Source organism: Charadrius vociferus, unplaced genomic scaffold (assembly GCF_000708025.1).
Source record: "Charadrius vociferus isolate BGI_N301 unplaced genomic scaffold, ASM70802v2 scaffold505, whole genome shotgun sequence".
NCBI lineage: Eukaryota > Metazoa > Chordata > Aves > Charadriiformes > Charadriidae > Charadrius > Charadrius vociferus.
The window spans coordinates 230,737-251,731 of NW_009648645.1; the positions used below are offsets into that span (position 1 = coordinate 230,737).

The window sequence follows — 20,995 nt, forward strand, 5'->3', positions numbered from 1 at the left end:
CTGAATTCAATGAGAGTTTCTCACTGACTTCATGGACAACAAAGTTTGTCAGTGCCATATGTTTTGTAAAATTCCACCCTATGCCAACTAATCCATGATTTCCAATACCAAGTATTGCTTCTTCTCAAAAACGTCCTTCTGAACTTGGTTTACAGGTCATGGGATTCAACTGTGGGTGTCTGTATTGGCAGTCATATGATATTATGTGTGATTTGGGTTCTTGGTTTTGGGCACTACATACAGGTGTTGGGTTATTACTTACAGAAATATTATAGCCATATGGGACAGAAGAATATGGTGCATTAGTTTCAAACCAGAACTATCCCCAGATGCTCAACTCACTGAAAAAGAAATGGCAAAACCAAATACAAACAATACTACTTTTACAAGCATCTCTGTTGTGTCTGGACCCATGGTGTCACTAGTCCTTCCTACTTACAAAAATACACTTTATTACTGGAACAGACTGAGAGTACACAGTTCTTTATTTCTCAGAAAGCATCACCTTGCAGATCGTTTTAAGTTAGTGCCGATTTCATGCTTCCGCACTGCTCCAAGCAGCGTCTTCATTCAGACATTCAAAATGCCATCTGTGGTCAGCTGCTGAGAGTGCGGGGTGATGTGCACTCAGCCTTCACCCAGCAGAAACTGGGACATTCAATATCTCTTGGTATCAGCACTCAGTGTGAGACTTACATTTCCGTTTGTGTGGAAACACTAAGTTGCTTACATGTTGATTTAGAGCTATGAAGTCCAACACAATACAGTACTGAAACCTGTCATGATTTCACCAGTAATGGAGCAATCACTCTATCAGTTGATGAAGCCTGTTGTCCTTTTGCATGCAGAAGAACAGAAGAAACAATGTCTTTTGTAGCAATGAGAGAAATTGGAGGAAAACATATTTTAAACCTTAGATCAATGAGATCAAAAACTCAGCTAAAAGTCCGGTTACAGTTTTATCACCCCATTTTTTTTCTATTAAAAAAAGATAATTTAATATAAACACCCCCCCATCTTTGACAACTACCAAGAGAAAAATATCCATCTTTATTTGCCTCCAACAGAGTATTTAGGATACCATAATGCATCCCTGTCGGTTTATGCCACACAGTGATGGCCAAATTAGACTTCTTACAAAGACAAGTTCTCATAGTCTATTCTCTACATGCATAGACGTTTGGCTTGTCCTGAAGGTTTTCAAAAGTGTTTCTCTTTTGAACGTTCTGTTGTGGGAACAGTTTTTAAACAACAAGGGAATACTAATCTCATGCCTTACTTTATGGAGAACTAAGCCACCACTTAATCTTCACATCTTCAGCTGCATGTGAAAATGTATGATGAGTGTCCAAAATGCAGAAGCCTGTGTTCCACTGCACATTACTGAACATCTTCCATCTTTAAACTATAATGTTAATTTTAAAGGATTTTTTCCCCATTATTAAATGAACAGTTTTCTTAAAACAAATACTCCCAGGAAACCAGAAACAGAAATTTCTCTCTGTGAGAAAGGACAGAGGACTCTGGCAGGAGGCTAAAAGTAGCAATGATATTCTTTTTAGATAACAAAGACACTTGTTTACATTTAAGAAACTGGAATTCTGTTTGTAGGGTTCGAGAAGACTTTGTTACGGTAACCCAGGACAATTCACCTCCCCCATCTGAGTACGTAGAGTCCCAAGCACGTTTTATGTCCTTGTTGCAGTAACCTGGGGTAGTTTGCTTCCCCCCCATCTGCACATACCCCTGCACGGGCGACAATGTGACGGCCAGCTGCGGATCTCAGAATTCGGACACCACCACCTGCATTACATCAGTGAGTCCGCTAAGGAGTGCAACAGCACAGTGCATATGCACGATATGTTAAGCAGCGCAAGGGCTTTCCCTTGAGCTTCACTCCCCAGCAGGGCTCCACTGTGTCGGGTCCCCATTTGATTAGCATTGGTGTCCCAGGGCTCCCGCTGTGGTAATGCTACGCTCTCCATAAATCCAAATCTTTCACTTGCTGAGTGCTGTGCCTTGTGCCTGAGAGATCTGCACCTGCCTTTCATGTGTAACATGGTATGACCATTTTAATTATGTTTGGAGAAATGCCGTAATTTTTGTAGTATATTCAGTAACATATTGTGACAACAAACTTCTTCAAAGCACAGTTTTAATGCATGAAAATATACTCATGTTCTTACATTAGAGCCTTACTTTAACGAAAAATACATGAGTACTTAATTCTAGTGAAATGTTTTGCTGAAGCAAATTCTGTTAGTATAACTATATGCCTATTTCAGGTAACTGAAAATCCCAATCAGTCTGATACCTACAGGCCATTGGATAAAGGTCAGACATTACATCCTGAACTCAGGCTTTAGAAAATAATAAACGGCTTGAGTTTTAATTTCAATTACACGCATTAACGTCACTCAGCTTTCAAATATTGCATCCTGACATCTGTGGATGTGCATATTTTTTTGTATCTCTCGTTTCCTTTTTCACAATCTACTCCTATGCTTATTTTTCCTTCTTGGCTCCCATTTACAGCTTCCTGTATCGGCCTTTCCTGCTACATGCCGAACTCTTCCTCTTTCCTGGCCAGCAGCTAGTTGCAAAGCAAACAGCCGTAACCCATGCCTCTGTGCCTCTCAGGCCTAAAGTGGTGGCAGGGCTCGGGAAGAGTTTGTTTCCCTGCTGTAATTACTGTCATGACACGGGCGCTGCTCATTTTTACTGTGTATTGGGTGGAGGGCTTGGGAAACAACGCTTGCAAATCTCTGCGTCATGGCTCTTCCCCCAGCTGCACCCTTCCGAAGTAGTTGTGGGAAATAATGGAGAGAGGAAAGTGCATAATTGAACAGCTTTGTTACCAAACAGCTTTTTGCCTTTTAAGAAAACTTTGCATGTAAAAATGGATACCACTTTTACAATACGAGTTGATTTGTTTGAAATCACCAGAAACTGTGCAATGGGTTCATATGACCACAGTTCTAAAGAATAAAGAAACCAGTAAGTGCACATTAACTAACATACCAACCCATCTTTTTTTTTTTTTTTTCCCCAAGTCTGGACATTTTACATGCACTTTCATCACCCTATTTATGAGTATATAGGCACCTGTATATAGTATATAGTTGTCCACTTCTTCACTGACAGAGAAAATACTGAACTCTGGGAACTTTGAACCTCACACCATTGCTCTGTTCATCAGCAGAAATATCCAGGGAATTAAACAGTGTCTCATTACTTCAAAAAAGTTGCTTTAACTATACCATTGTGACCTTACATGTTGCTCCTTGCCCTTCAGCCACATTAAAAATTACTTAGAAGAGTGTCTCCAATATGTTGGTATATTAATCATAATTTATAGTAAATCCCTGTTTTTTTCTTATTCTCTCTGGTGCTTTCTGCCTCCTCAATGCTAGGAAGGGCAATACTACTACAGCTCAGGCCAGAGACACTTTCAAAATGGTGTGTGGGCTGTGTACAAATTTTATCCTCTGCCTTTGCCTAACAATACTAAAAATACTGCCTGTGCTGCAGAGCTGCAAAACAGATCAAAAAACCAAAAAAGTAAAAAATAAAGCACAGGTATGGTTTATTTTGTTTTGTGCAAAGCTGCTCTGTTTGTTCTAATTCCAGAATGATCTATGCAAATGACAGCCCTTACAGGAAGCTCCTATGGAGACATGAAAAGCATGAAACCTCTAAGATCGTGTAGAATTTAGTATAAAATTTTCATTTATAATAAGAAACCTGAAAGAACTTTAAGAAATAAATAAATCTAACAAACTAAGAAATTTAAAGAATTTTAAAAAAAGTTTTTTTCTAGTAATTATACTTTCCTCTTAAGTTCATTAGATGATAGTTAAAACCTGTATATAACTGCCTCTCATCTTCCGAAACAACTGCATTCTGGTTATTTGGCATTCCTCCAATACAAGTGAAAAAGAAGGAGGCCCCATCTTTTTCTCTTAAACTATGTAGGTTTTTCCAATAAGGGAGTAGGCACGGGGAACAAACACAACTCAGACTGATCGTCAGATTCCAGATGGCATTTGAAATACTGTCAGCTGGAAAGAAAATCCAGATGCAAATCTGACGTGAGACACCAGACAAATCTGAAAAACAGCCCAAACCAAAAAACCCAAACCCATATTGGCTAACAGCACTCTCAGTTGCTTTGCCTTCTGAATATAGGAAAATGTGAGGTCTGCTGTTGATTTTCTACAGGTGACCGCCATTTCTCAAGTTGCCATTTGTGTCACCTATCTGCATTTTTTACCAAGCAAGATCACTCCCTGAATAATTCTTTCCGCTTCAGTATTTCTTTATATACTTCTTTATCCATAGTATTCTGGAGGAGCAGATAGCTTGGTAAGGTGAAAACAGAGTTCTTTGCATGTGACGACTGTGTTGTGATTTTTTTTGACTAAAATTGCTAGAAATCATGCCAAATTAAATGAGGTGAACCAAGGGAGAGATTTTACAGCATTTGCAGATTTCCTTCCAGTTAGGCAATCACTAAAGCAGCTAAGGGGCTGGCTGCTGCCCCATAGGTACCATTGGGCAGTAGAAGCCTCATCTGGATTGGGAAAGGCAGCCTAAAAGTGAGACAGTTGTATATACCATCACCGGTTCCGACCTGGATTCCCCTTCCTCTCCTAGCTAACCCAGCTGTAATGAACTGTCAGTCTGAGAGGAACTACTGTGAGACTGGGTTTGATCTTTTTGTTGAATTTACCTGAAAATTTGAACACAGTTCTAAAAGATTCGCTCTGCTTCCCTTCCCCCCGCAACTGGTTGACAGTCAGGAATTTGTAGGAATCTGGTATTTATGTACATCACTGATAATAAATGACGCCACTGAATAGTGTATTCGTACTCCCAGAAGTGAGGATATAATTCTGTCCTCACTTTTGAGTTGAAGCTGAGATCACATGCCAACAGGACACCAATGCACACTCCAGTTAACATATGTATTTAAAAAATGAAATGAATTCAGAAATTATGAGTAAAACTGTATATGGCATGCATTATTTTAGAACGAGGTATTTTGCTAGTGTTTTGACAGTGCAGCGTGTTGAGATAAAAATCAGAGTAGATCCACTGGATGGACAGGCTGCCAGTTGACAAGATGGATCCAGACATTGTATCTGGTCAGCCTTAATGGCATACTTCACAAATTAACAGAAAATATATTAAAAAAAACCAAAAGTAAGTTAAAAATTTTAGAGTACCATACTTTTTTTGTACATTTCTCAGACAGTAGGATAATCTCCAGGAGCGTGGCTCAAATGTATGTGCTCTTCCAAGATCAGCACTTTTGCTGAATCCCAAATAATGTTGCAATATTAAACACCAAAATGCAAAGAAAACCACAAAGAAACCCTTTTGGGTTGCTAAAATAATACTAATTAAAAAAATCTGCTCCAGACTATGAAGTTCCATTGCAGTTTAAATGTCGCATAACAATTTTATAACATTTACCTTATTTGAGAAAGTACAAACACCGTAGTACTCTAACATGAATACTGTGGCTGATTTAGCTTAGAACAACTTGGAAAATATATATCACAACAAATTTACAAATAGTGAAAAAACATAAGTATACTAGTAAAACTTTTTGGGCGCCAATCAGATCATCTTGATTGTATAACATCATCACCAACCATTTGCTCATGCTCCCAGTCTATTCCAGCGGTAACATTTTTGAGACAACCGAGCCTCAGACAGACATGACATACTGCACATATTTTGTGCTGAAAGAGTGGCAGATTCTAATTCCCTGCATCATCTGTCTCTCAGGATGGAGGAACTAGGTGCTGCTTTTCATTTTGGCATCACCACTTCTGCCGCAACTCCTAGTTTCCCTGACACAGACAGAACAACAACATGCCTACACTTATACTGGAGTTGAATCCATCAGGAAATTTGCTTTCCCTAAGCTTCAGAAATAATTACGCTGCATCTTTTTGCAAGGTTTAAATGTTGGGCATCTGAATAACAAACAAGACTATCCCTTAAATCCTCATGCAAGGGCATGGAGCCTGCCACCCTCTTTTCATACTTAAAAAACATGCTTCATTCAAAGACACTTTTGTTTCTCAGGTTTCGGGTTCTAAACTATAATCAGCACTTCATTAAAAAAAAGTACCAAGAACTTTTTATTCAGCCAATTGCCATGTTTGTTGCGCTATGATAGTTACTCAGTACAACATCAATAAATGGCCACTTGTAGAGGGACAGACAGACTTCTGCTTGTGGAAGTAAGTCATCGTTTAATGGGACAAACCTTTATCCCTCTATTATGCTTTTGGAGGGAGATGAAGTTTTATACCCCCAGCTATTATGCCTTTGGAATGAAATGAATTTTTAAAAAGAAAAGAAAAGGAAAAAGGATAAAAATGAGGGAATTGGGTAAAAAGCTCAACTCAGTGAGAAGCTTTGTGATTGTAGGTATTTGTTTACTTCCTTGCATGCCATGCTACCTCTGAAAACAAAGTGGGGAAGTAAACATAAAAAAGAGGTTTCTTCTGTATCCACAGTAATGATTCTGTGCTAACTGGGAAGAAGAAATGAACATGGAACTGCTGAAATATCTGCCATGTGATATGTATACCTCTGTCCATCATTATTGGTGATATAGATACATTTATTACCTCAACCAGCTCAGGAGAAATCAACACCTTTTTTCCATTCAAACTCGGTCAATGCTGAACAAGCAGACAATACATTATGAAAACACTGCCCTTTCCTAAGTTGGTACATAGAATAAAAAGGAATATCCTAAACAGAGCTTTAATGGATGCCATCTGCCACTGGAAAAGATACTCACTTCTAAATGCTGCCAAGGCTTACACATATTTAAGTAGGAATGACGAACATCAGTTGCATGTCAGTGTTTGCTAAAGATACATTTTTTGTGATTCTTAGTTTGTTCATCTACTGCATCATTGCTCATGACCACCCCTCTCCTTTGGCGTAGAGCACCGAGTGGCACCAGGAGGTTTAATTTAAATAGAAAACTGGCATTTTCCTGATCACCAGCCAAATGAGTCCTGAGGAGATAGTATATGAAATACTGGCTTTTGTTCTGTTTGCACTGACGTGAACACAGTCTTGCCTTCCAATATACAAATAAAGCAAAATTCTAATAATGGATCTACTGTCCCCAAAGAATTGAATCACATGGTTTAGTGTAAAGGTGGTGGAAGTGAGAAGGTAACAGAGAAAAGAAAACACATTGGATTAGATCCTCATGAAGTGCAGGAGACGAAGGTCTAACCCAGTAATATCAGACTTGATGCTCGGTATGGGGTTAGGTAGAAAGTATTTAGGTCTAAAATCAAACCAATGGATGAGAAAAAAAGAAGCGACATTTTATGTCCCAGGTATACCAACAAACTCATGGTGGATACCTGGGAAGGTATCCCAGTCACCCAGCTGGTAAAAAGAAACCATTTAAAACTTTATTTATAGGCAAGATAATTTAGCATTACACATTTCTGGTTAAATAGTTGCAAAGGGATGCCAGAAGCATATTCTGAAACTGACGCCCCAATATTAGCTGAAAAAATATTTTTGTGACCATTCTGTGTGAGGATGGAGTTCCTCTAGCCTGAGCCATTTATTGAGCACACACACATGATCTAATAGGACATCATCTGATCAAAATTGGATACCTGACTTTGGAGTATGAGAATCATAAACTTGCTTACGGTCTATCTGGTCTGCAAACACTTCCCCATAGATCATCCAATAAGGCATGTAAAATATGTTTTTCGCCAGCTTCCACGAAGGCTCCTCATTGGGGAAGAGAATAGCCTGTCTTGCCACACCAAAGCTCATCAGAACCACCAACATGATGATGACAAAATACATCATTTTTATCATCTGAATGTAAAAAAGAAAGAGAGAGAAGGGACAAGAATTAGAGGAATTTATTTGTCCAAATTCCTATCCTGATATGCTGCAAAAAAAAAAAAAAAAAAAGTTTGTAAATCTTAGAAACAGAATTTTCAAAACCAAATTTTGAAAAACCATTCTCAGTTTTACACATAACAAATTTCATTTTCAAAGAAGTGAAACGGTATTATTGTGTCCTTGGTTCTACCCAGTGTTGCTTTTAAGAACAATTTAAATGTCACGAATGGGCTTGAAAATACAAGATACCATCTGGTCAGACCAGTTGCCTGATCAAGAATATAGGTTCACTGGAATCAGCAGCCTGGTCTGGGCAAGGGTCACGAGATGCTGTATTGTTTACAGGCACATAGTGGCAACTGTACCAAAACAAAGGGGCTGACATGGATTATTTTATTCACTGGTAGTCATTGTGTTGGAGCAAAGGAAGGGAGCTGCATCTAACATAAGGAGTAACGGGTGGCGGAACAGCCTGTTACTGCAACATAAGGGACACCATGGTGGTAACCAGTGAGAAAGGAAAGCTGTGATACTGGCTGCACTAGAAATCAGCTTGGTGGGGGAGTCTGACAAAGGCCATATTTAAAAAAAAAATAAATGCAGATAACACAGACACTCAACTCTATTATTGTCCATTGTTGAAGGCCTCATTAGCATATGCACAAGTTTAATTAGTGCTTGCAAACAGTGCCTACCCATTCAAAATGTTCCTGGGAAAAGTGGGACAGCAATCCTAGGAGGTGCTGAATAGAGGCTGCAGATTAGAAAAGGGGCTGTGCTAGAAAAGAGCAGAGCAATGGGTGTCAAGCAGGTACAGCAGAGACGCTTTATACCCCAAAATGAATGTGAAAAAAATGGGACTCCTGTAAAGTCCCTGGTAAAATCCCTTTAAAACCTTTAGTTACAGGTTTACTTATCGGTCTTTAGTTACTACGCTTGTTAGGACAGAGCTGCTTTTCACAGCCTTGGATGTAACTTTTGTCTCTGGCCAAAACTGGACCCCAAAATCTAAACCTTATGAGTTTTAATCCCTTCAGTCTCTGCATTTTCTGGCTCAGCTGCACTCTGTGAGGCAGGTGTGCAACCAACCTGCACCTCATCTGGTGGCCTTATGGCTCCATGGGGGACCTGCTGCAGCTCAAGGGCAGAGCTGCTCATGACAAGGGCTGGTGGAAGAAGGAACAGGGGACAAGTGAAAAAAAAGCAGGGGAAAACAAAATTCTTGAGGTCCATAATAATGCAGGAAAGAAAGAAAAAAACCCCAAACCTGGGGACATGAGAGAGGAAAAGAAATGCCTTAAAGAATTAAAAAACCAGACAAGTAGATCGCCAACATTGCTATGTGATTCCGAGCAATAATGTCTCAAGAAAACCTGATTGAAGAGGAATTTCAGATCATTGTACCTCAGAGAGCATTCTGAAATGGGGAAGTTACATAATTACATTTAGTTCTTACTTAGGTAAGGAATTTGGAGATGAAACCTGGTTCTTCCTTTCTTCTCTGATGAAACTTTGTTTCAGGTAGAAATATATCACATGATATGATGTAATATAATACCTATTTTAAAATGTCATGCAAGCAGACAAACATGAGTATTTGGTGGCAATTTAAGACAATTCCTTAAATGCTTCCAGGGTTTTTGATCAGGAATCACACAGCTTTGACCTTGTTGCAAGAAATAAAATTTTCAGTGCTATTCTCTATTCAAGCTGCATATTAGCTTTTCCCCCCTTTAAACGGGTATCTTTCTAAAACCTCTGTAGCTTGTCTGAAATCCAGTGAAATAGATGGGCAGTTTCCACTGACTCTAATGGGCACTGTATCAGGTCTTTTGGCCTGTAGGGTCAAATCACAATTGCTATTTTAACAGAGCAATGTTCATTTCAATCATTCTGAAGAACTCATTAGTCACCTACTTAAAAAAGTGATAAAATTAGGAACTGTCAGTGCAGTTTTATAAACAAGCTGACTCGATTTCCCCTTTTTTATTTGCAGAGAAGCTAAGAAAATGTAGACATTCCCAAACAGTAAGGGAACTGATATACCTCTGACTCTCTTGACATGCGAGAGTGATTTCATTTCATTCCCAAATAAAAGGGCAGTAAAACTAACGCTGCACAGAGATCAGAAAAGGGCATTATAATAAGCATAATCTGTTACTGAAATTAGTAGATAATAATAAACTTGGCCATTCAGTTTCCTCCTCCTATCTTCACCTCTGGTTTCACCCATTGCTTTTAAACCACACAAGCCCATTTCTGCTTTTGCTTAATTTCGCATGTGTATTTGTTCACAGTGCCCAGAAGTAAAACCTATTACTGCTGTTTTGTTGGATACAATGTAGAGGCAGGTGAAGAGAAAGTTCCTCAACATTGGAAAGATGGAAAGAGTCATCTTTCTCCTCCTGAGTCTAAAACTTAGTTTAGAAGCTCAGGATAAAAGCTCAGGTGTTCAATATGGGCTGTTGAGCAACTCAGTAGCTGTGATGGGCTTACTCTGTAGAAATATGTATAACCAGCTTGATGGGCTCCATAGTACTGAATGGGACTTGCAAGGACATGGAATGAAAAAGACAGAACCCAAGAGGTCAATGGACGTGTGATTTAAACAAAAATACACAAGGGAGCCCATTGCAGCCTGGAGCAAGCAGGTGCAGCTCTCAGGGAGGTCTGTGCAGGATACAAATGGGCTCGCCATTACACAGGGGAATAGGCTGACCAGAAAATAGATGCGAGAGGCAGATTTGTGTAATTCAAACCAGTGGGCATTGCATGTGTGGGCAAAGTGGATGTGTCAGAGCTGCTGAGTGCATGGAAAGTTGGATGAGGTATGAAAATCAAATAACAGGAAGGCACAAAATAAAAGAACTTCCCTCCTTTAACAGTTGTCCACACCTTCACTGTACTCTGGGAGCTAAATTCAACACCCTCTGAGTGGGTGCTGAGCCTACAGGGGCTAGTGATTTTCCTGTGTTTGTTTTCCACAGAAAGTGGAATGAGGCTTGATTTGTTGTACACATGTGAGGATGACAAAGGAATGGAAATTATATTATTTTTCTGATTTCAACCACTTCCTTTCTATGTTGACCCCAGGAAAAAAATAAACCACTGTTTATACTATTGGTGAAGCTGGACTCCTATCAGCCATCCATAGCACTGACTACTAGAAGTATGTTATTCATAGCCAACGTGTTTATTATTGAACCCATTTTCAGACTGACTTGGTGAGCACTGCAGCTCTGAAACTTTTTGTGCATGGCATCTGTGAAAAATACAACAGAGTACAAGAGTTGTTGTTTTTTAGGAGTCTTACACGCTTTGTATTGTGTAAGTCCCAGAGACCACCAGATCCCCTGATCAAGGGACATAATCCAGGTGGGGCAGGAAAGAAACAGATGATAATGCAGTGTTTTCCCTTTGGTCTTTGGTCCCTTCTCTTGTTCTGCTGTCCTTTTACAGTAATCTCCAGCAAGAACTGTTGAGTGTTTTCAGCTCTGTACTCTGGAGCTCTGCAAAATCCCTTCCATCAACATCTTATTGGGTTCCTTGAAGGAGGGTAACACACTTTGAAATCCTGTTTGCAGGACATAACAATTCAACAGCCACTTTGTTTTTTATTTTTCCCCATCTTTCTTTTTTTTTTCCCCTTCATTAAGCTGTTCTGTCTTTGTCAAATCCACCACTGTGGGTTCAGAGTTGTAAGACGGTAAAATGAAGGGATAAGACAATGTTTCTCTGGTCACATGTTGAGTTGGGACCCTAACTGGACATATATTTTGCATTTTAGTTTTATAACTGCTTAGAATCACTGGGCTTGCTGTGATTAATGTAATGTCAAGGACAGATGGAAGTCCATGCTAAAGGGGACATATATGTCTCCTTTTCCTATGACGGTGAGGAAGGAGGGTGGCTGGGTCTTTTCTGGAAGTACCATGGTAAGGTAAACAAAACAGACAGTCTATTTGGACTTGTTGATTATTGTCCACGTAGCAGTCAGATAGTAGTAGTATTTGTATTTGGAAAAGTTAATACTCAGTTTACTTTTTTAACTGGATGCCTGCTTCAAGGGGTTTTAATTCCATTTTTTTTTTTTAATAAATCTTAAACCCAGAATGCATGAAACAGCCATGATTTATACAACAAAGGCTGGATAACTGCATGTAAAACATGAGCATGTATATTAGCTACACGTGCTTGTACTCAAATATCAGGGACATGTGCATGTGAATCTGTAATCTTAGCCACTTCCTTTAACTCATACGAGCAAAATACTGCTCTAATGCAACATTTATACTGACACGTAAAAAGAGAAAGCCAAAAAGTCAAAAGTTATACATCTGGCAGCAAATATCTCTTGGTTGCTCCTGTATGCATTTACTACTACATAAACTATTCATACTCCTGCCATGCTGCGTACATGTGATGTGGTCAGGGGACAGAGGCTGCAGTTACGCAAATAAATTTCTCATCTCACAAGGACACACCTGAACAGGAAAGGTGGAAGAAAGTATGGATATGGAGCAAACTATAGAAAGGTGACAGTCTTAATCGTAACTGTTTTGAACATACCATGCCTATTACAACACACTTTCTTTGAGAGTATCAAGGTACCAAACACTTTTTTTACCGTAACAAACCACCCTCCTTTACAACTAGTTGAGAATTAGCGTCCTTTAAATTTTCTGCAAATGAGGCACAGAGGTGTAGGATGGATGGCTTTGCTGTTGAAGAGATCTCAGAGAAAGACAAGCAATACATCATCTAACAGAATGGGGAGAGTCTAATTTTCAATTGTGGGGGTCTATGTTGAGATTTTGATTCAAAGAGTCACCGATTCCTAGCTTACATGAAAATGCTAATGTGTAAAAAAATACAGGTAAATCTGCAATAATGTCATTGGCCAAAGACATTGAGTCAAGAACATGCTGTTAAAACACAGGAGTACACCAACTTCTCTTACCATTTTCCCAATCATCATAACATATGGTCCCAAATACTTGTTTACTCCGAAGATGTCTAATAACCGTATATACCAGTAAATTATGTTAACACAGTATATCACTCGGCCATCACTCCGGAGTGGCAGATCTTGTAGACGGAGCACCATCCCAACAGAGAACAGGAGGATAGCAATGAGATCAGTAACGTTCCAGTACTCCTGGAGCCAAACTTTTACTTTCTGTAGCAGTTTCCCGGGCTCTGACATCAATATCTGAAGGACAGAGGACATGGAGAGGTAAGGAGCTGAGTTATCTTAATTTAAGCTTGAAGAAATCTATAGTAAACAGATACATGCCACGCAGGCCAAAACCAAAGCTGATAGACTCCTGTCATATAAATATCCCATGAACTCTTTGATTTTTTTTTGAGAAATCTTCCATTTCAACCATTTTTAGCCAGTATCTATGTGCAAGATACTTAAAAAGGATGAAAACCTCACTCACTCTAAAATCCCCATGAAATCAGAAGAAATATATAGGTATCTTTCTGTTTTTCAAATTTATTGACTCTACTTAAAGTCTTGGAATAGAGGGGAAAGTACAGAAAGATATTTCGTCAGAAAATTCACATTTAAAGAAGCTGTAGATTTAAAGAAAATTCTTCTAAAATGTGTATCAAACTGTCAAGAAATAATTAGTAACCACAAACATCTGGGTCTAGCATTTAATCCAGAGAGATACTAGCTACTACTTGGACCTGCTTTTGGAAATTAAGTTCCACAGCTGAAAAAAAAAATTCGCAAAAATAATTAATCTTACCTTATGCATTTACCATCATTCTATTTGCAAGATCATTTGAGAGACTTGATTGTTTTCCTGAGTTACTGTTGAAACTATTCCTCAAGTGATTTCTATGAATAATTCCTAGCCTTTAGTTAGTTAACAAGCTGTTTGTTTTAATTTTCTATTTTTAGCCTGAGAACATTTGAACAGAATCATACAGTTCCTTAAAAAGATGAATGTCATTCTTATAATTTTCTTATAATTCATTTTCAGAATGAATTTTAGGCTCATATTCTGTGAACAATCTCCAACATCTGTTTAGAAATCCATTCCGACAAATGTTCTTGATAAACTTTTGTGGAAAGGACAATTTGGGGTGAATGATTAGACAAAAATGGCACACATGATTCCTGCCAGCAGCCTCCCACCTCCTGAGCCAGCGGTGCTTTGTCTCCATCAGTACTGCCAAGTCCCCATGTGGCTACTGCCACTGTTCTTCTTTTTCTCTTGGTTAGTGAAGTACACTCATTATAGGCCACACAAGTAGAATCTTTTCCTCTGTTCTTCTTACTTATAATGTAGAGTTTACCATACAGTGTTTGAAATCTGTCTTTGAAATCTAAGTGGCTGTTGCAAGACCATGTTTAGTCTAGTCCTCAAAAGCATTTGCTGCAGAAAATACAAATGTAGATGGTAACAAATTCAGCCCAGGGGTACAAATGTGCTGTTTCAGCCGAGGTCAGCAGGACATGCACCCACTCACATCAGGACTGAATTTGGCCTCTGGTGTCATTGTGGAATAAATGCGCATTTGGCCAAGTGAAAAGGGCACAGTAGTAGCTGCAAGTGGGACAGACCATGAAGGGCAGGGGATGGCAAAAAGCCCTTCACTCTGCCTGTAGACTAAGTGCCACCTTAAATGCTCTGTCTATGCTGCTACATGTCTGCTTTAGCATCTTTAGGGAGATGCATGCTATTGCTTGACATAATTAGCAAAATTTTTCAAGATTAAAAGAGGAAAAAGCTATTACAAATGTACTGCAATATTCAATGTGGATCTAAATTTTCCCCTGGTTATGGCTGGTTTTATCTAAAGCCTTTGCATGAGATACTTGGACAGAAAGAACAGCTGTAAATTTTGAATTAACTCTATTTGGGGCGGGATAGGGGGACAAACATGGGCTTTTCAGTTGTCGTGCTATCACCATGTCTCTGTGTCCACTGTGTTAGAGCATATCTCCTTTTCCTCTCCCTGAAACGTATTTCAGTTTCTGGGCCACATTTGAATGAATATAGCTGAGCTTTAAGATATGTCAGAAGACTGCCCCATACTTGTGAATGCTATTAAGCGTGCATCATACAGAAATCTGAACAGAGACATTCCGTGGGAGAAGGAGAAAGAAAGAGAGATATTCTTGATTTTAAAATGGAGCAAGATAGTTTTTTAGTGCTGTGTTTTTAACAATCCATCTGCTTTTCTGCAAAAAAAAAAGCAATTTTATGATAAGCCTGTTCATCAAAAATTATCCTGAGAAAAATGTTAAAAACAGATACTAAAATGAAAAAAACATGCTTATTTCCTTTTTCATTCTCTTTCTTGGTTGGGGTGATTTTACCTCTCTCATCTTCTCTATTCCCAGAGTGAAAATGTACGAGATGACAATCCATTCCTGTGTAGATGGCCAGCGATCCATCTTCACTAACACTATATAGTTGAACAGCATCAAGTAGCCTATATATGCCAGCTGTAAAGAGACAAAATTAATATCAATATTCACTATCTTTATATGACTGAGCCAGTTTCTTGGGTATGGTTTGATGTTCCTAATTCCACTGTAACCAGAGTTAAATAGATAAAAGAACAATTAGTGTTTGGGGTTGTCTGAAAAAAACACACATTAAATCACATACAGTGTGGAATCTGCAAAATACGTGCACAAACGTCCTCCCCTCCAGCTACATCTGCCTTCCCAACAAAAATGTCTTTAAGGCAGTCCCTCTGCAGTGATAGGAACTCTGATACCACTGTGCCAACTACCAAAGTAAGTAACCTATGTGAACCTCATCTGGTTCTAATACACTTCACTCCTCTAGCACCCCTCCTCTGTGTTTTTTCTCCCTGTTCACCTCGCCTCGGCTGACTTTGGCATTCCAAATCGTTTTTACACAATCCTTGCCTGGAACCCAGAAGGTCCTAGGTGTTGCTAGAAGTCTTCCTACCCAGTGTAGTCCTGACCTAACCTGTACCATGATTGTTCCCCAAGCCACTGCCACTCCTACTCACCTTGATGCAGCAAATATACAGGCATAGCCATGCATTCATTTGCGTTATATTTTACGTAGGTTTTTACCTACAACTGTTTTGCTTTTCCTTCTGTAATATATCTGCCTTCTGGCTTAATTTTTGATACAATGGAAAGTGTGGATTATCTTTTTAGTTTCTTTTTCCTTTCTTTCTACATGCTGAATGTAATGAAATGGTCAGTCAAAAAAAAAAAAAAAAGACAAGACAGGCATATTGCATCGTGAGGTTCATAAAACTCAGAGAAACCCAAGTGTCACCCTGGAGCATGGGGTGTAGCAAGGATGCATGGCTGCGGCTGAGGTCTCTGGTGGCCAAAACCCAACTGCCCATGTACTTTGCCTTTCAAACAGCAGCCCTACAAGAAAATGCATCTTAAGCCAAATTTAAATCAGTGAAAAGATGACTGAGTTCTGTGCATTAACATTTAAGTCATTGTTGCAGAAAGTTTATTCCATACATCTGTATTTCAATACAGTTTTTCCTTCTCAACTGCATGTTACTCACAACTATCGTGTACTTGATGTCAGACTTAAGATGAAACAACCACGGAGGGGCTTGACACTTTTGGGTAGGATTATTTCAGTGTTCAGCACCTCACAGAACAGGATTTATAGTCCTGTTGTATTTTTTAGAGAACATCACTTCTGCTCTGTGTAAAAGCCACAGGGTTCTGGTTCTTCTTCCAGTTTTTGGTTTGAAGGACACTCGAGAGAATTCTTTGTATTGGCCATAACTATCAGTACGGAGAAGACAGCCAGTTGAACCCCCACTTCTTGTCTGCATAAAATAGAGGAGGAAATCATCTCATTTGTCTTTCAGTTTGTGCGTGCTGATGGATTGCAACGCTCAAGTCTAGAGCTTGGTCTTCCCTTAACACTCCTAAAGGAAATGGAAAGCAATATTGACTTAGGTCAGCATCTAAGGTGCCATCCGAGTCAGCAGAAACTCTGTCTGGGCAGAAGAACTGGATGGACATCTGCCTAGTTGAAATAACACCTTCCACTATAGTGCAAAAAGCCAGGTGATACTGTCACCTAACACCCCTCCTCTTAGATCTTATTGATAATTAATTATCAGCAAATCTTATTAATTTGGTCTGACTCAGCAGCCTTTCGTGAGCATTTTCAGTTAGTATGGCAAAAGAATAGAGACATTAAGGTTACAAAGGTGACAGAAACCACAAGACTCTCAGGGTTTTATTCATGATTTTGTTTTGAGAGGTTGGTTGTGGGTTTGTTGGTTTGTTTTTTTTTTTAATAAAGAAAAAAAGCATCTTGATTTAAGAATAAAATGATGCTGAAACTGCACCACTTTAAGCTGAGAAACAAGCCCTTTGGATAGCGAGTGACATCCTTCTTCTCCCTCCCAGACCTGTAACTGGTTCCTGCCTTCCAGGAGGATGCCCTGATCCCACACTGTGGTCAAATCTCAGTACAGCTGCCCATGCTGGTGCTCAAGACTCCTGGAAAGTGCTGTTTAATACAAGTAGCTGAACCCTCTTTTTCTTGCTCTTTGATGGCTTTACAAAGAGTGAGGGGCTACCATTTTCACCTTTGAGGGCAATACCTGAAGAAACTAAGGAGAGGAACAGCCTGCTAAGAAGTTTCTACCGTGGGTTGCTCCCTGCCTTCCTATGGATGCTGTCCCATTCTATAGAAAATACTTGCATACTCATTATGGTAAGGGGCAAACCCGGAAATTGCACCAACAGAAGAGTGCTTCAAGGGGGAGACTACTGATCGTAAAGTGAAGTGGACCCAAAATGAAAATCTTAGGGCAAAACTGGTTTTATATTTAGAAGATGACTCTTACTTAGCGTGCAATTCCCCCTGCAGCTATTCCTCCTCAGAAGAGGCAGAAATGTGGCCTCTTACATCCTGTGAGCATCTCAGCCTAAAGCTAGTAGTTAAAAGGGAAAGGCCATCCTCTTGTCCTCAAGCAATCTGTGAGATGAAACGTTTGAGTCACTGTTTTCCATCCAACAGCCAGAAAACAGAACAGAGTAGTTGGCTTATGAAACTACTGCATGTCTGAGTAGGCTTAAGTTTTAGAAAGAGAAAGGCTAAAGTTTTTTTGGTTGAGAAAAAGCTGTTTATTTTGGCTCACCTGCTGAGGCAAAATGTTACTTACTCAAACAACACCACATTTAACCCACTCTTGTGGATTTTAAGAATGAAGGTGGATATAGCTAGAGAGTAAGAGCAGATAGGTAGATATAGAATATTCAAATTATTTTAAATGGCATACAATAGCTATAAGTATAGTCACTTTTCTTGCAATTTTGACTGTGGAATGCAAAATTTGGAGGATTTCTTTTGAAATCTATGATTAGTTTTTCTGCCTGTGTGCTTGTAAAAAACATTATAGGCTGTGCAATTTTAACCCTCATCTGAAAGTTGTTTTGCTTTTAGTCTCCAGGAGTTTCTCAATACACCCAAATGGTCCAGCACTACAGCCAGAATCCACCTTAATTTGCTCTTAAAGTTCAGTGTAGTCAAGATCCAGCTTTAATAAGTGACCTTCATTGAGACCTGCCTCAGGACATAAAACTGTAGGAACAGGTCTAAATGGAAATGCAATATTGATCTTTTTCTCCCATTTCAGAATTGAACTAACAGGGAGAGCCGCGATGCTTCTTTCTGTTTACAGTGTGAAGACTTCTCTTCTTATGCATAATACATATTGCAATTGATAATGAGACTAGGCTGCTGATGAGGAGTTTCTAGACTCATCAGCCTGATTAATGTTCAATGGACACACAGTTCAACAAGTAGTTAGTTACTCCAGGTTGCCAAACTGGAGCTATTTGCTGGCATAAGCTGTCCACCACAGTTTAGTCTCTGTTGATGTGAACTGTTCCTGCTCTCTGTAGACACATTGCCTGGATCTCAGCAACACATTTTTTCGCATACGAAGTTGTATATGGAAGGATGCATTCTTTGTGATTTGCTGTGCATTCAGCAGAATGATGGAAAATATGACTGGCAAGGACCACCCGAAATCATCTGGCCAATTCCACGGTGCTGAGGCAGGATTAATTACAGGGTACCATAGTGGACATATGTTTCAATAAGATAGACTTAGAAAACACTAATAATGGAAAATCTACCGTCTTTTTACACAGTTTATGACAGTACTTCTAAGAGCTGTTAGAAACTGTTTCCTAACATCTTACCTAGAACTGCCTTGCTGCAATTTGAACCATTACTTCTTGTCCTATTCAGCAAGGATTAGGAGATTATTCCATTTTGTTCCTCTCTGCAGATACTTACAGTTATTTGACGACTATTGCATTCGTTCTGCAGACTTCTTTTTTTTTTTCCAGAGAAAACAACTTGCTTCCTTAAGTCTTTCCCCATAAGTCATGTTTTATAGACCTCTGGAAAAATTTTTCCTGTTCTTTTTTGTGTCCTTCAAACCAGGCCACATGCTGCAAAAGCTGTACTGGGATAGAATATTCCAGCCAAGGAGACTGAAAGGATTACATTCTATGTTCATTTTACTTTTTGATCTCATCCTTCTACATTCTAGTGCAATTTGCAAATTTAATAACTAATCTCTACTCCATCATCCAAGTTTTGAATGAAAATATCAGATACCACCTGATGTAGGAGAGACCCTAACGGAATCCTTTCCAATCCCTGCTTCTAGCTTGATAGTGAATTATTAATATCTGTTCTGGAGGACTAATTGATAAGAAGTTTTGTATCCACTTAGTAACTTGAACATAACAGTTCTTAATTTTTATATGAGAATGTCCAGTGAAGTTTTTGATACTGTCTTACTTTAGTCAAAATATAGGATATAATTTTATTTCTGCTCCAGCTGCAAGGTCTGTTTCTTTATAACACAGGGAGTTTAAACTGATTTGACATCATTTGTCCCTGAAAAAAAGTACATTAGTTGCTACTCATGTCTTTTGTTATTTTGTAGGTACTTACACAAACACTTTCCCTGAGAGACACTCTGCAGACTAGCCAAAACAGAACAAAGCAAAAACGTTGCAAGAAAAGATATGCTTTGTCTGCTTCTTTTTTTTTTATCAACTATTATAAAATTTGATATCCTGATTCAGCCTTGCCTCCCATTGGGCTTATTATTTGGAGCTCTCCTACTGGGAATTCTTCCACTGGGAATTCCTTGGGAGCACTGACTGCAGCAAACTGTGACTTATTGTCATATTTGAAGAAAAACACACACAGTCATTCAAATTTTAATCATTAACTTCCTGAATGAAATGGTAGTCTTTAAAAGTCTCAGACAGGTTTGCAAGTGCTACCTGACCTCCACAAAAGATTTTTATTAAACTATTTATGGATAAGCCCTCCAGTGCATGCAGATGCACACTTTAAATGTGTACACTTACTGTGTAAAACCAAAATTTAACGATGGGAGCATTGTAGAACTCATAAATCTTTCTTCCAACAGGGATCAGCCTGTGCCTGCTCTGAACTTCCTCTTCGTCTTTCTTTCTTGAGGACTCTCCATTCCCTCGTCCAAGCATCGCCTACAAGAAAGAACATTTTTGTGTTTCTTTCTTTGTGAAAGACAAATTAAGCCATTTTTTTTGAAATTTCAAAAGGAAACTATTCAAAACTTCTCTGATTTCTTAACCTTTAGACAAAACTAGGTGACCACAGCTAGGTGTAAAATACTTTGTTCTCAGATTATCTTTTTTGCAGGGAAACTGTTGTAAAATACTATGTAAACCAAAAAAAAGCAATGCTTTGGCAACAACTGTCAGCACCAGTGTGAAATCCTTGACTGGTGAACAAAAAATGAGACGTGGAGAACATTTCTCCTTTTTGCTGTATGGACAGCAAAATTTTTACCTGACAACAGCTTTTTGTGGTGTACTTCTATACAATAAACAGATACACACAGAAAACAGGTAAGTTTTGGTTTTAAACAGAGAAGTTCATAAGGCTGAGACTGAGAGAGAACAACAGGGGGAAAGATGAGTTGGCAGTTGCTGGACTGGAAGCGATGAAGCCAGTGACTCTTTCTACGTTGATCACCGGATCTGTCACAGGCAATGATCCCACAGTGAACT

General features: G+C 39.0%; 1 protein-coding gene across 1 annotated transcript in view; it reads right to left on the bottom strand.

Moving 5' to 3' along the window:
* The window catches only part of TRPM3 (transient receptor potential cation channel, subfamily M, member 3), a 279,012-nt gene that overhangs the window by 13,488 nt on the left and 244,529 nt on the right, over positions 1–20,995 (bottom strand). Inside the window, exons 19-22 of the mRNA XM_009886395.1 lie at positions 20,309–20,449; positions 15,254–15,382; positions 12,875–13,126; positions 7,674–7,884 (exon numbers count right to left, since the gene is read on the bottom strand). Of these exons, the coding sequence (XP_009884697.1) occupies positions 7,674–7,884; positions 12,875–13,126; positions 15,254–15,382; positions 20,309–20,449 (733 nt within the window). The remainder of the gene's footprint in view (positions 1–7,673; positions 7,885–12,874; positions 13,127–15,253; positions 15,383–20,308; positions 20,450–20,995) is intronic.